Source organism: Prionailurus viverrinus, chromosome B4, assembly GCF_022837055.1.
Source record: "Prionailurus viverrinus isolate Anna chromosome B4, UM_Priviv_1.0, whole genome shotgun sequence".
Lineage (NCBI taxonomy): Eukaryota > Metazoa > Chordata > Mammalia > Carnivora > Felidae > Prionailurus > Prionailurus viverrinus.
The window spans coordinates 14,272,407-14,287,965 of record NC_062567.1 but is presented as its reverse complement, the minus strand read 5'-3'; the positions used below and the strand labels follow the sequence as shown (position 1 = coordinate 14,287,965).

Here is a 15,559-nt window from a genome sequence, read left to right as displayed (position 1 = left end):
TGAAAAAAGCACATTAATACCCAAAAGTCATCAGAGAAATGCAAATTAAAACCAAAATGAGATATCACTATTCATCTAACAAAATAACTAAAATTAAAAAGACTGGTGACATCAAATGTTGGTGAGGATGTTAAAAGAAGTCTCAAACACTGCTGGTGAGAGTATAAAAATGGTTTAACACTCTGGAAAACAATCTAATAGTTTCTTATAAAACTAATCACATATCTACTCTATGACTTAAAAATTGCACTTCTAGGGGTGCCTGGATGGCTCAGTCAGTTAAGCATCCAACTCTGAATTTCGGCTCAGGTCATGATCTCAGGGTTCATGGGTTTGAGCCCCACATAGGGCTTGGTGCTGATAACTGCTGAGCTTGCTTGGGATTCTCTTTCTCTGCCCCTCCCCTGCTCATGCTTTCTCTCTCTCTCTCAAAATAAATAAACTTTAGGGGCGTCTGGGTGGGTCAGTCTGACTTCGGCTCAGGTCATGATCTCCCGGTTTATGAGTTCTTCGAGGCCCGCGCTGACAGCTTGGAGCCTGAAGCCTGTTTCGGATTCTGTGCCTCCCTCCCTCTCTGCCCCTCCTCCACTCATGCTCTGTCTCTCTGTCTCAAAACTAAAAGCACATTAAAATTTTTTTGAATAAATTTATACATATACTTAAAACAAATAAAATTGCACTTCTATACATTTACCTAAAAGAAATGAAAACATGTCTACAAAAAGTCATTAGACTATTCACGTATTACAACTAGTCATGATGCAAATGAATAAACAAACTGTGGTCTATGTACGTGATGAAATGATAAACAGATTTAAGGGAAAAGCCTCCAGTGGGAAAGGCTAATGCAAACAGAAGCAGAAACAGAAAATTAGGGAGAAGAAAACTTCAGAGAAACTTGGAAGACACAGTATTATGCAACAATTCCATAAAAGCGATTAGAGTTAACATTTAGCAAATAAAAGGTTTTTATAAATTAAAAATATGATAGCAGAACCAAAATACTCAATAGGAAGATTGGAAGACAAAGGAAATATCCCAGAAAACAGAACTGGGAGAAAAAAAAAAAAAAAGACAAGACAGTAAAATGGAAAAGAATACTTGATAATCAAGTAGCACGATATGATCGGTAATATTTCCAAAAGAGTAGAGGAAGAAATCCTAAGAGAAATTAAAAAAAAAAAAATTCTTAGACCTGAAAATGTCCAACTTTATGTTGGAAAGGTCCAGAGGGCCTAGCACAGTGAACCAAAAAAGACATATAACAAGGCATGTGCATTTCAAATTTAAAAATACCAGGAACGGGCATCCTGGGGGGGCTCAGTCGGTTAAGCGCACATTGGACTCTTGATTTAGGCTCAGGTCATAATCTAACAGTTCATGGATTTGAGCCCTGCATCCGCCTCCATGCTCACAGCATGGAGCCTGCTTGGGATTCTCTCTTCCCCTCTCTTGCTCTCAAAGTAAGTAAATAAACTTAAAAAAATAGAATAAAAAATAAAAATGCCAGGGAAGATCGGAAAAGTCCAAGAGTCCACTAGAAAGAGAAAGAGAAAACAGATCAGAGGAGGAACGATACTGGTCTCCTCAACAACACTAGAAGCTAGAGGACAATGACAATATCTTCAAATACCTTCTGAAAGAAAGGTTTTCCGACTCAGAATTTTATATTCAGCCCAATTATAAATCAAAAATGAGGACAAATACATTTTCAGGACAGACTTACTACATTTTCATGCATTTGGAATCGCAAAAAAAAAAAAAAGTGACTGCTTTGGACACCTTCGCAGGACATTTCTGTAGGATGTGCTTCATAAATAAGAGGAACGCAAGAAAGACATAAGTCCTAATAAAACAGAAAAGCAAAGGAAATTCCTGGAACGACTGTAAAGATGAATCCAGCACAGCTGTGTAGCAGGCAGAGGGAAGCAAGAGCAGTTTGGAGCAGGAGGGAATACTGAGGGAGCTTCGAGGAAGGCTAAATCATGTGACTGAGTGTATTATGGGGAAACTTGTATGGGGAGTTTTGGGATGGAATGAAAGGACTTAGTCAAACATACAAAGTAAACTAAAGCAATGGGATGTTGTAATTATTTACTCTAGGGGGAAAAAGTTATAGGAAAAAGGGAAACCTACACCGTGGCTCAGGAGCGACTAAATTTTGCAATCACTAAAAATGAAAAGACAGTGCGTATCAAACCAAAACACTGTATTGGGATGATAAGGGAAAAGGGCCTTAAGAGCTCTTCTACCGTAAGACAAATGCTTAGTACACCTGAAACTAATAAAATCTATGTCCATTACATCTCAAAGGACAAATGATAATGCTTCAAGTTTCCACATAGGCATACTATTCAAAAATATGGAAGTGTGTACCGAAACAGATATACACACAAGTCTGTAAGATAATCCGATCTGAAATTACTTCCTTCATTGATAACTGCATCCCAGTAATGTATTCTAGCACAAATTGCCGAACCTGTGTACTTTGTCATAGTTTCATTTAGTCAAACACGCTTTAGCGTACTTATTCCCAGAAAGATATCAAATTTAAGAGAAGATGCTTTGTGTTGTAAAATGCTACAGGAAAAAAAGATGGGAGGCAAATACTGGGAAAAAAAAAAAAAGACAGGGGAAAGGAGTCCTTAAAGTAAGATATGTAGTTCTCAACCCTGGCTGCAAATATGAATCACCTAGGCATTGATGCCCAGGATACTATGCTGCATTCTGATCCAACTGGTCTAAGGTACAGCCTTGGGCTTATTTATTCTAACACGAAACCAAGATTGAGTCATTTGAGTATCTCTGGATTAGTTGTATGACAGTGGTGAAAATGGAAAATGCTGAGACTGTCAGTGTTGTTGATACAGAAAGTAAAAAATACAGGACTAAAGCAGCAGTCTGTTCACATTATTCCCCTGCTTAAAAAATAACATAAAATGAGCAAACACTTCAACGGCTCCCATGGCTTGCTCTGTACATACAGTTTAATGTCTTAGTTGGTCCACACACAAGGCCCTCTGTGATCTGGCTCCAGGGGCTACCTCTCCAGCCTCATCTCTAACTCCCCACAGGCAAACTAAGATACTGCCAAACTAAACTATTTTCAGCTTCCTTCAATGTACCGAAGTATTTGATTCCTCTCCCATTTGCATATTATTAGTCCTTCAGCCTAGAATAATATGCCCCTTCTACTCAGTCTACTTAGCATGCCCTATAAACTCCTACTTACATTAAAGTACAAGTATACCTTTTCCCGCAGTCTTCCAGGAACCACTTGAGAAAAATTAATCACTTACTTCTTGGCAATCATCACCACACTTTTATACATTGTTAAACCATTTACTGCACTGCATTTTCCCCCATAGGTCTCACTGAGTGATCTTTGAGTACTTTGGGAACAAGTTAACTGTGTTACTGTTTTCTGTTTTTCGTCTTCCTATCTGCTATGCCTAACTGAAGACTGACTTATGGCCCATGACTAAATGTCAGTTGCATGAGTGAGTGAGTATAAAATGACAGGAGGACCACTAGCTCTAAATTTTCAACAGGAAAGTTAAAGGAAAAGAAAAATTCTAAGTAGTAAATGGGGATTGCGGAGGCCTGACAAATTCTGTGACTTGAAGCAGCCTATGAATGCTTTTCCTCATCTCCTAAATCTTTCCCTTACACCCTCCATTCCCCACTAGTCTGATTAAGGAAGGTCCGATAAGTAAATGATGAATTAAACAATAATAATAAAACAGTGGACAAGAGGAATAGGATGGGTTATACAAGGAGAAACAAAGACTTTGGTACTGTTTTGTTTCTTAAACTATGCGAAAAGATAGGCAGGCGATAACTGTGTTGACCTTTACAGTCTTTAGCATGTCTTAAAATGCTGCTTTACATATAGTAGTGAACTCAAGTAACAAGGACTGGAAAATATAAACTGCTGAAAAAAAAAAATCACATGTTAAATGTACAGATGATATCGTTAAAGAATTAAATTCCGAGCACTCTGAAATTACCTGAAATGTGGTATCTGGGGTAACTGCAAACATACACGTAATTGCGTGTGTGTGTGTGTGTGTGTGTGTGTGTGTATACATTTACTTATAATCTTGGAAAAGACTAGTGTTCTCAGCTATGGAACAAGTGAACTAAAGCCATTTCATTCTCTTCACTTCTCAAATCCAGGAAAAAAAAAACCCCACGTGAGCAGTAACAGTTGGTATCATTATAAAACACCGGTTTTTATTATGTCTGGGTATTAAACAGAAAACGAAACTGAATTTAAAAAGTAGTTCCAATTGCTAAGAAAAGCATTCTGTTCAAAGAAATGGCTAAGACTTTACCTATTATCAGCACCCCCCCCCCCCACACACACACACTTTTTTTTTTTTTTGGTCTGGGTGTTTTCTCTCTTCAGAAGACATCACATCTCATTCTTTCTGAGTCAGAACAGGTTTTACAACTTCTTGGCCCTTTGGACTTCCAACTTCCACATGTCTCATAACCTGTCCCAGACTAATTAGGGACACGCAACCTCCTATACAGAACCAAAAGCATTTAGTTCTCTAATACCTAAGAAAGGAAAAAAGGGTTTGGGATGCAGATTTCCGGAAACCCGTGTATCTCACGAGACAACTCATTCCCGAGTCTGATGGAGCAGGCGAAATCAGAACGTGAAGGCACACTGGCTTAAAGAATTGGGCGGTAAACAAAGTAGCACCAGTAATAATTAAAAAAAAAAAAAGTTGATGGGTTTCTGGGAGCACACTCATGGGGCAAGACACGGATGCTTAACTAGAGATAGAACAGGCCTGCAAAATGCCTCCAGGTATCACTAGGTGCTTCTCTCTTTGCTTTGCTAAAATCCAAAAATTCTTAGTTTGGACTCTGGGATCTCAAATGCCTCCTCTTTTCACTCCTCACTTCTCCCACAAACCCTGTCCCTCCTGCACCTTCTCCGAGCCTAAAATACCGACTTTCTACCCGCCCCTTCGAGAAAAGCACTTCTCTGCGCCTCTGTCCACCGACAGCCCAGCCTCCGGCTGTCCCCTAAGGCGGCCAGACTCTCCTCCTAGCAGTCAAGCCGTTGCGCAGCTCCATCCTTCTCACCTTGGTTACAGAAGAGGCTCCACAGTTTAGCGAAGATCAGCCCCATCATGAGCACCTGGGCGGGCCGCGGGGTCCCTCAGCAGCAGGTGCCGCTGCGCCGGGCCCCCCACCACGGCGCTGGCTGTAGGGAACCGAGGAGAAGCCTACTGAGACCGCGCGGCGACGGCACTGGCTGGCCAAGAAGCCTCGATCGGCCGCTCAGCTACCGGTCAGAGGGCACCGCGCCGAGTCCCTACCGGATAGTCCTTTGTTTCGAGCCAACTGAGCCCAACACCGACCCGTAGTACCCTCGGTCTGAACCCACCTACCCACCAGAGCCTCTACCAGCCCCAAGCCCCGCCTCCGCTCCGCCTCCCCTCCCGATTCCCCACCACCCATCGCCGGAAGGACGCGGACTGACGTCGGCGCGCTTGCGTTTACCCACGCTTTCGACGTGGCGTTTCCTTCGGTTTCACTTCCGGGGGGCGGGCTTCAAACTGCCCGCGGAGTGGGAGGTTGGGGGTCGTGGGAGTCGGGAGTTTCCCTAGGTGAGCTCTTAAACTCGGCGCGTTTTGTAAGCTTTTGTCACGTTCCAGTTCTTGAGTCTCTGCTGTTGGGCAAGTGCGCCCTCCCCCGTCTAAATCTAGGGGCAGCTGCAGCTCCTCTAACCGAAAAGCTGCCGTTTGTTGCCCTTTACTGCACGGAAATGAGGAGTGTTTCTCTCGCAACTGTCATCGTGGGCAGGCAGGCAGGCAGGCGAGCTTGGTGTTCTAACGTGATTCTTAATTCGAAATAGAATTGCTTGGGAGACGATCCATGGACTGCCGGTAGCCACAAAGTTCGGTTGTGTGATTAACTTAAAGCCGCCTAGTTGCCACGCATTCGGAATTTTCATGGAGCCCAAATAAAAAAAAAAACAAAACTTTTCTGAAGCATTAACTGAAAATAACGTCCTTTGATTGAAATGGAATCCCAGTAATCTCTCCCGTTCAACAAAATAGAGGAAAAAGCTCCAAGTGCTGTCCTAGATCAAAGAAACTGAAATTTCAAGGAAAAGATTGAACTAGGGAATTTAAAAAATATGTATATTATGAACTTAATACTTGGAAGAACTGTCTGCAGCTGGAGTTGAATTCAATTTATTTCTTGGCTAACCTTTTAAGTCAAAAAGCCAATTCTCTACTTAAGCGTTTCAATTCCACTTTGTAATCATTTTTTTTATTGTTGACACGACGTTACATTGGCGTCAAGTGTACAACATAGTGATTCAACATCTCTGTCTTATATGCTCACACAAGTAACTACAATCTGTCACTGCATTGTACACTATTACACAATTCCACCTTCTTTGCCTTGTTAAGTTCCAACAAATTTAAAAGCTGCATAACCTGGCATGAAACCTAATGCCCCTGAAATCAGTAAAGGAGAGAACTTAATTGAACTGGATTTCGATCAGGTGGTAGATTTTAACCCAGGTAACAAGGCCTTTTAACAGGCCAAACCTTCCTTAGCTGTAGAAAGAGAAATGAAATGTATGACTTGTGAAATCCTCCTAGGGTTATGATTCAAAGATTCTTGGGGGCGCCTGGGTGGCTCAGTGGGTTAAGCTGCCGACTTAGGTTCAGGTCATGATCTCGCGGTCCTTGAGTTTGATCCCTGCGTGGGGCTCTGTGCTGACAGCTCAGAGCCTGGAGCCTGTTTCAGATTCTGTGTCTCCCTCTCTCTCTGACCTTCCCCCGTTCATGCTCTGTCTCTCTCTGTCTCAAAAATAAGTAAACGTTAAAAAAAAAATTTAAAACAAAACAAAAAACCCCACAAAGATTCTTGAAGACTTTTATATGGGATAATGTACTCCAACTTTCTCATATTAAAGACAAGTTATAACGTCCCATGTAGAGGAAAAGGTATGTACTGAGCCTATGTAAATTAGTTTATCTGTCAGGATCATGAATTGGCTCCAATATAAATGATTTTGTGTTTGTGTAAACAGGCTTAAAGGGATATTTCTAATCATAGTTTCATTATTCATAAAAAAAAAACCCTTTAGATACTGTAACTTAGCCTCTCAAATTGTTACATATATATATATATATATATATATATATATATATATAAACTACATTCCACTATTTTCTGGCTTTTGGATCTCCAATAAACAGTTTCTGAAATAAAGCAGTTCTGTTTTGTTTTTTGCAGAGCTTCGAAGGAAAAAAATTACTTATTTCTTAAATATTTTTATGATGATGTAATGATACTTTAGAAAGTAAATTTGAAGTATTTTTTCACTTTTAATTCAGTGGTGGAATGAATATATTTGAGCAAGGCTGTTGATATTTCTATTGGTGCTATTCTTTCAAAATGTTTGAAACTTTTTTTTTTTAGAGTAATACCTACTCTAAAATGTGGGGCTCGAACTCACAACCCCCAAATCAAGAGCTGCCTGCTCAGTCAACTGAGCAAGCCAGGTGCTCCAAAATGTCTGAAACTTTTATGTTAAAGAACTGTTCTAATTTTTATCATCTTCTCTACAATTTACCTTGACAACAGGACTGCTGAAATATTTTTAAAATATTTTTTCACATTAGAAAGTGTTATTTGCCGATTTAGGAATTTGAAATTTTTATTAACTGTAAGAAAAGAAAACCACTCACAACTGAAAAGTGAATATAATTGATTAACAAAAATAGAGTTCTGCATTATCTAAACAGAACTCATGCTGGCATACCAGTATTATCTTTTACAAAAGATACAATTTAGTTCATATTGTATATTTGTATTATATATATTATAGTAGGAATACTTGTCAATAATTTAATCAAACTAAAGAGTTTTGAATAATACACTTTTTAAATATATTTTGAATACATTTTAAAACAATTTTTTTAACGTTTTATTTATTTTTGAGACAGGGAGAGACAGAGCATGAACAGGGGAGGGTCAGAGAGAGGGAGATACAGAATCTGAAACAGGCTCCAGGCTCTGAGCTGTCAGCACAGAGCCCCACGCGGGGATCAAACTCAAGGACCGCGAGATCATGACCTGAGCCGAAGTCGGCCACTTAACCGACTGAGCCACCCAGGCGCCCCTGAATACACTTTTTAAACTTAAAGAACACCTTTGCTAATTTTTTTCTGAAAACATTCCTTTAAAAACTTCTAAAAACTAATTTCAGTGTAGCCTTAATCCAAAGAAGGTATCACTGTTCTATGAAATGTTACTATTTGAATATATTTTGAATTCATGAAAGAAAAAAAAATCATGAAAAAGGAACGTGATAATACTGTCATTAGGATTATAACTTACTTTCTGAAGTGTTAGTTGGAAATAACTTCCTTTAATTAAAACCCAATGCCAGTAATATTTCTCTCCAGTTCACTAAATTTTAAGAAAAAGATAAAAGTACTGTACATAAAGCAAAACAAATTAAAATTTCAGGAAAAAATGAAACACTGAACAACTAGGGAATTAAAAACAACAACCTGTAACTACTGTTCCTCACAAGGAACTAATTATCCAAATTTAGATAGTACTAAGAAGAGTTGGCTACAGCAGGAACTGAATTCAATTTATTACTGTTAACTAAGAGAAACTGCATGCATGGCTTGAACGAAGAGTTCAGGACAGCATGTTCTGCCAACTAGGAATGAAACTTTTCAAAAACAAACCACTCTCCTACACTATTAAGATTATGTCCACTTTGACTTTAGCCTCCAGATGAGTTGATAGATTTCCTGCCTTTATAGACTTTTTTTCCTAATCCCCTCATACCTTCTTCATGAAATTGAATATTCTGGAATATGCTTGGTTTTTGGTAAGGTTAAGCTTTGGAGCACTACAAACTAAGACTTAAGATTATAAGATTGTACCTAAGATTTTTTTGCTCCTCCACATGGGCAGCCATATTATCCCATGGAGCAAATACAACCTAAATGACCCGTGTATGGGTATATTCCTATAGGGCTCTTCCTTTGCTTAGACGATATGTATGCACTATGCCAACTTCAGATTTGGTGTATGTTTGTCTTGGACCCAAGCTTAGAACACTAAGAGGCATCTTCATCAACCTGTCACTACAATAGTGTCTAGACAAAGATAGTCTAAAAGTCCTCAGCACTGTTTATATGTGCTTCACTAGTAAACTAGTTTCCAGCAAATACATGCTTCCAGCAAATACATGAAATACAGTTTTCATTCTCTAGTTCACATAGATGCCTATCCATTCATCTAGTCATTCAACATTTAAGTGCCTATTACATGTTTTGGCAGTGGGTATGCAGTGGTGAGATGAAGTCTCTACCCTCGCGGAGTTTACAATCTAGTCCAACTCGTTCCTACCTCTCCCTTATCTCCTAAATACAGATTCCAACCATTATTGGTGCTACGGTTGTAATGTTCAGGCTGCAAAAATTCCTTTGGAAATGCCCGATCTAGACATGTTTTCTAATAACTTTCAGATGATTTAGCCACGGAAAAATCCCATGAACTTACTTAAGTATACCATGGTGAAAAGAGTTGGTATTCGTTTTAGATGACAGGTGGCTGTGGTCTTTATCCTGACTTTCTAAGGAGACAATTATTTTTAGCTACCTATTCAATCATAAAATGTCTGACTTTCATTAGGTACCTCCTCCTTTTGAATCCTTTCCTTCATCTGTAACACATAAATTATGTCAAGGTTCTCAGAGCCTTCAAGTATAAATCAACTATGATACAGGTAACTGCTAGCCTCACTCAACTAACTGTAAATGCTAGGTGTAGGTTTTTAAGTTTTAACTGATCATTCATGGACATGAACCCACCAGTAACCCAGCTTCCGAAAATTTGAATAACGTGGTTCATTCATCGCTGAAGTCAGACTAGTATGCGTTTCTGAAATCAAAGAGTGACTTACAGGTTCAAATAAACTGCCTTTCTCTTTTCTTTGCAGGTCACCCAGCAGGTAACTAATTGGCCCTCCCAACTTATTCAGGCCAGCAAAGCCTTCGACTTAACCCACACCGTTTCCTCGTCTGCCCTGACACCCGCCGCAGGCGCAGGACCCAGGTGCTCCCCCGGGCTGCCGCCCCTCCCGGCGCCAACCGCCCGCACGTGGACGCGCCACCCACCGCGCTGGGAAACTCCGGAGACGTGACGTAGCGGCAACTTGCGGCTGCGGATTGGGGGACCAGGGAGGGTGGGCCGCGTCGCCGGAAGTGACGCAGGCCGGAAGCGGCTTTCGGCAGAGGAATTGGGGGGCGCGGTTTTGGAAATTAGGTTCAGAGGGCTGAACGTGCTAGAGCGGGTGCGGGTCGCTTTTCCAGGCCTGTTCGCAACGGTTTCGCCCGTCAGGGGTTTTGTTTGTTTGGTTTTTGTCTCCCCGTCCCCCCCCCCCCCCGTTTAGTTTTCTTGTGGTGTTTTTGCAACGTGGGTGACGTGGCCTCACAGTGATTTCCGTGAGCGTCCCTAAAGGAGGACCAAGGACGGGTGTGGTGGAGGCGAGGAAGCTGCTCTGAACTGGCGACGCTCGAGAAAGCGTGGATGTACCTCCGCAAAAGCCGAATATAACTTGGAAAGAGCGGCGCGATTTTCCTGGCCATCTGGCGGTCCCGGCGCGTGTGGGTGGTTACTCACTTGACAACACGCTGCTCACTGTTCACTCGGAAACAGAAAAATCACCGTTTTCCAGCATTTTTCTTGGAGGAGAACAAAACTATCGCCAAAATGTCTATTTTCCCTAAAATATCTTTGAGACTTGAGGTTGAAAGGTACCTTAAGGAGGGTTTTATGAATAAGGAGGTAGGTCAAATAAACCTGGTAGACGATATTTGCAAAAACTCAAATATTTACACACTCTGGAGAAACAGAAAAAAAAAAAAAAAAAAAGAGGCCTAAAGCGAAACCTCGTCTTGACACCGTTGTTTCTGCCTGGTTTTTTTCCGAATGTAAAAACGGCCGGTATCTTCCCCGTAGGGATTTAGTGTTTTCGAGATCAGAGGTGAATGAGGTATATACGTTTCTACCCTTAGGAACGTGAAAGAAGGGAGGGGAACAAAGCGGTTCTGGGCCCGGCAGTAGGCGTGGCACTGAAGGGGTTGCAAAATGAGCGCAAAAAGATTCCTGTTCTCGAGAACTTAAGTCCTGCAGAGAAGTCACAGCTGCACTCTTGGAGTGTGGCAGTCTGGTGAAAGGGATGCTAGAAGTTGTTCATGCCTCAAATGCCACCCGTTGTGCTAGGTGGCTTGCAGACCTTTACATCTTAATATTCGCGCTCTCTCGCTCGCTCTCCCTTTTGGTGGAGATTGCCTCTCCATTTAACAGGTGAGAGGACGGAGGGTCCAAAGAGGCCAAAGTGACACCGCTATGAAGTAGCAGGACTGAAATCTGAAGCCTGAAGAGCTCAGGTACAATGACAAAATCCAGATCTGGAGTCCCAAGTCCTGGGTTTGTGTCTCTGTGCTTTGAACGAATCATTTCAGAGCGCTTAGCTCTGCGAAAACTGGGGATGTTAAAAATACATATCCTTACAAGGTTGCTTTGGAATATTAATCCTGAGAAAGCAGTTGGCGTTGTTCTGGCACACAGTCCTCAACAAATACTCATTCTCTGTGCTTTTCGCGGTGCCTCGCACAGAAGTCCTCAGTGAATGCTGTCTTTGGTTGCCAAGCTTGTGCTCTTTACATTTTACGATCCGGCCTCTAGGCAACTTTGTACTTATAAGTCTTTGCTTTTCTGTTCAAAGTAAAGCCATCTAAATGTTAATCGTGCGTGAAGATATTGCTGAAGCTGACTTGTTAGATTTGATTTCTGCATTTTATTTCCAAAGATTATTTTAAAAAAAAATTTAACGTTTTATTTTTGAGACAGAGAGAGACAGACCATAAACGGGGGTGGGGTGGGGGTGGGGCGGGGAGGGTCAGAGAGAGGGAGACACAGAATCTGAAACAGGCTCCAGGCTCTGAGCTGTCAGCACAGAGCCCGACTCGTGGAACCCACGAACCACGAGATCATGACCTGAGCCCAAGTCGGATGCTCAACCGACTGAGCCACCCAGACGCCCCTCCAAAGATTATTTTACGGGATTAGACAGCATGGAAAGAGAAAAGACATTCTCTAGATTTCAGAGAACTTAAAATATAAGGAGCATATTAAGAGAAATAGAGGCATTCAGAAAATTTTTCCAGCGGTTTTAAAAAAAATAAATATTGCTTTTATGAAAGAAGATCCAAATGTCCGTCTCTGACACCATCTCTGCCTCAAACCCGCTAACTGTAAGTGATTTTACGAAAAGAAAAGCCATTACTTTGTAAAAGTGTTGGAGGTAAAGGTCAGTTTTAATACACTAGAGAAAGTGCTAATACTATGAGGCTGGTGGGTTAGTAGGCTGGCAAGTGGTTTATGAAGATGCTGTGGGGCAGGGTATATTCAGAGATCACAGAAATGGGAGGCGCCTGGGTGGCTCAGTGGGTTGTGCGTCCGACTTCAGCTCAGGTCATGATCTTGTGGTTCTTGAGTTGGAGCCCCACATCGAGCTCATGTGTCAGTGTACATCCTGCTTCAGATCCTTTGTCCCTCTCTCTCTCTGCCCCTCCCCCACTCATACCCTCAAAAATAAACATTAAGAAGAAAAGATGACAAAAATGGGAAAATACATGTCTCGTAAAGCTTCAGTTCATCACAGGGAACTTGGTTGAGTCTTTCGTTAGTTGAACGAATGGGTGTTCATGTTATTAAAATTTTTAGTTCATTTGTTAAGGGACGTTGAAACATTAACTTGTTATTTTCCTCTTTTTCAGGTTGTATCTGCTCTAGGCAAACAAGAAGCAGAAAGGAGATTTGAAACTCTGTTAAATCACTTGTCACACCCTCCATCATTCACAACTGTCAGAGTAAACACACATCTCGCCTCAGTGCAACATGTGAAAAATCTGTTGTTGGATGAGCTTCGGAAGGTATGTGCAAATTTTCTATCATTATGTCTATGATATTCTACAGTCTATGTCATGTTGCTGTTCACTAAAATCCTATGAACATAATGTACTATTCCAATTTTACACCTAAGGAAGTCGAAGATCATGAATGTTCAGTTGTTAAGTGGTAATGTTAGACGTAATGTTAGAACCCAGCACTTGTGATTCAGAATTTATTATAGTGACTGAGTAGGTCACTCAGCTCCTCTGGCCTCAGTTGCTTCATCATTAAAATACATATGAAGAGATCCGTTCTAACCCTAAAAGTCTGGTTTTGTAATAAGTTATCTGATTAGTGTGTAAATTAAAAGTAAGATGCAAGCATAATCAAAGGGCTTTTATTTATATATTTATTATAGGCTGTGTTATTAGTTTAATGAAGATGTAACATTAAGAAATCTTCAGAAAATTATCACTGATGTTGATTTACTTATTGTTCTTTAATCTCATTAGATTTATGGAATGTTTGTTATATTGTCTGTAAGAACAGTTTTATAAACTTCAAGTTGTGAGAAAATGTGTAAGAACTACCCGTTATGGGATCTGAGTGTATGAGACCCAAACTAGTGTAATAATAAGACTTGTAGAAAAAGTAATCCGATTTTGAATATTGATAGTGATAATTTTATTGAGAGTAATGACAGTAAGCAGTTCCTCCAAGCAACTAAATGTAACAAGTAACAAAATATAAGCAGTTCCTCTGAACAACTAAAATTAATACTCTTATGCAGTCATGTATATGTTTTCAGGTAGTAGAAAGGAAAGTGTTCTGAGGCCCATCACAACTGTCTATAACTCCTGCAGATCCAGATTATTTTCTTTTCTAGCAAACTATTCCTGGAGTCTACATATTCTAGTATTCCAGTCCAGTGGGCCTGTAGCATCCAGTATACTAGTAACTAGTATCTAGGATAAGGCAGACATTGACTATGGATGGGCTTTGAGTCTCTTAAAGGTTAAGAGTAAGGCAGAAGGTTGACCCTTAAGCACTAGATAGGAAATTGATGGTAGAGCAGTACCTACTTCTCGCAGGAAAGGGGTCTCAGACTATTTATTTTCTTTCTCCTTCCATGATCCAAAACTCATGTGTGTCCTAAAGAGATGTCCCATATGGGATTATGGAGGAGTGGGTGCTTTGTCTCCCCAGAGTTCTCTGGGCCCCATATTGGGATTTAATAATTTAAATTTCATCTGGCTGGTGAGGATGTGGCGAAACTGGAACCTTCATACGTTATAGGTGAGAATGTCAAATGGTTTGGCTTTGGAAGACGGTTGGGAAGAGATGCACATAACTAGTTCTCCTGAGACTGTGTGAGTTGGCCTCAGCACCTATACTCCTGGCCCTGCACCCACTTCTAGTCTGAAGACCCAAGTATGATAGAGGATACTGAAAATCCTGAACTTTTGCCAATAAGCATTTCTTTTCCTCACCAAAACTGACATGGCATCCTGTATTGATTGTATATAATAAATAATATTAATCCTAATCTTTAATGTCCTGTTTAGAGTTTTTCATTGAAAGAGTACTACATGCAATTCTATATTGGATATATGTTTTCAAAATAAGTCATTTAAGGTAAATACGGGTTGGCTTTTATAAAACCAAACAGTAAGCAAAATTGAACCTTAGGAAGGCATAGAGAAGAAGAAAATATGCAGAAAATATAGTTGTTTTGAAGTCTTTGTTCCATCGTATTATGTGGAATAAAGTGAGAATAGCCTAAACCAAGCTTCATGCTCTGCTAGATAATGACACTGAAAAGCTCTGTAAGTTGAAATTTATCAGTTATATTGATTGCTTCATACTTCTGTTTATTTTTAACAGCAATTTAATGGATTAAGTGTTCCTATTCTTCAACATCCAGACCTTCAGGACGTCTTACTCATTCCTGTTATTGGACCTAGGTTTGTAACTTTTCCATTTCCAATTAAATTCTAAAAATTTGTCACAGGTTTTTTCTTACTGTTGGATGATAACACTGAGTTTCTGTATTATTAGCCACTTTGTATAGATAGACAAGAATTCACAAGTTCAAAAATGCCAACTTCATACTGTGTCGTGGGAGATGTTACAAAAAAGACTAGGAATGGGCCCAAATACCTTGAAAGTAATGCATTTTATGTCCATTTGGTGCAATGATTGGTTGTTTTTCCTCCTCCTTTTTTTTTTTTTTTTTTAATTTGTTTGTTTATTTATTTAGAGAGGGAGAAGCAGAATCCCAAGCAGGCTTGGGAGCCTGACAGCCCAGAGCCCGACACGAGGCTTCAACTCACGAACCAGGAGATCATGACCTGAGTTGAAATCAAGAGTAAGGTGTTTAACCGTCTGAGCCACTCAGACACCCCAGTTGTGGATTCTCTTAATACTATAAGTAAACAAATGAAGTGACTTAGAAAGTAGGAGGAAAGGGGCGCCTGGTGGCTCAGTTGGTTAAGTGTATGACTCTTGTTTTTGGCTCACGTCATGACAGTGTGGAGCCTCCTCAGTTCTGCCTCTCTCTCTCAAAATAAATAAATTGAAAAAAAAACAC

At 40.5% G+C, this 15,559-nt stretch overlaps 2 protein-coding genes across 6 annotated transcripts in view; one reads left to right on the top strand and one right to left on the bottom strand.

Annotated features, from left to right (window-relative positions):
* ARL5B (ADP ribosylation factor like GTPase 5B) overlaps window positions 1-10,145 on the bottom strand; it is a 33,918-nt gene extending 23,773 nt beyond the window's left edge. The window contains exons 1-2 of one of the 4 annotated variants that reach the window (XM_047867585.1): window positions 5,524-5,814; window positions 5,104-5,224 (exon numbers count right to left, since the gene is read on the bottom strand). In XM_047867585.1, the coding sequence (XP_047723541.1) occupies window positions 5,104-5,152 (49 nt within the window). In that variant the 5' untranslated portion in view covers window positions 5,153-5,224; window positions 5,524-5,814. Of the gene's footprint in view, window positions 1-5,103; window positions 5,421-5,523; window positions 5,815-9,973 lie in introns of those variants that run through there. The other 3 variants (XM_047867586.1, XM_047867587.1, XM_047867584.1) reach the window with 3 other exon arrangements.
* A 158-nt stretch (window positions 10,146-10,303) lies between these two features.
* The window catches only part of NSUN6 (NOP2/Sun RNA methyltransferase 6), a 56,104-nt gene continuing 50,848 nt past the window's right edge, over window positions 10,304-15,559 (top strand). The window contains exons 1-3 of one of the 2 annotated variants that reach the window (XM_047865063.1): window positions 10,304-10,857; window positions 12,855-13,010; window positions 14,854-14,933. In XM_047865063.1, coding sequence (XP_047721019.1) covers window positions 10,783-10,857; window positions 12,855-13,010; window positions 14,854-14,933 — 311 coding nt within the window. In that variant the 5' untranslated portion in view covers window positions 10,304-10,782. Of the gene's footprint in view, window positions 10,858-12,153; window positions 12,330-12,854; window positions 13,011-14,853; window positions 14,934-15,559 lie in introns of those variants that run through there. The other variant, XM_047865064.1, reaches the window with a different exon arrangement.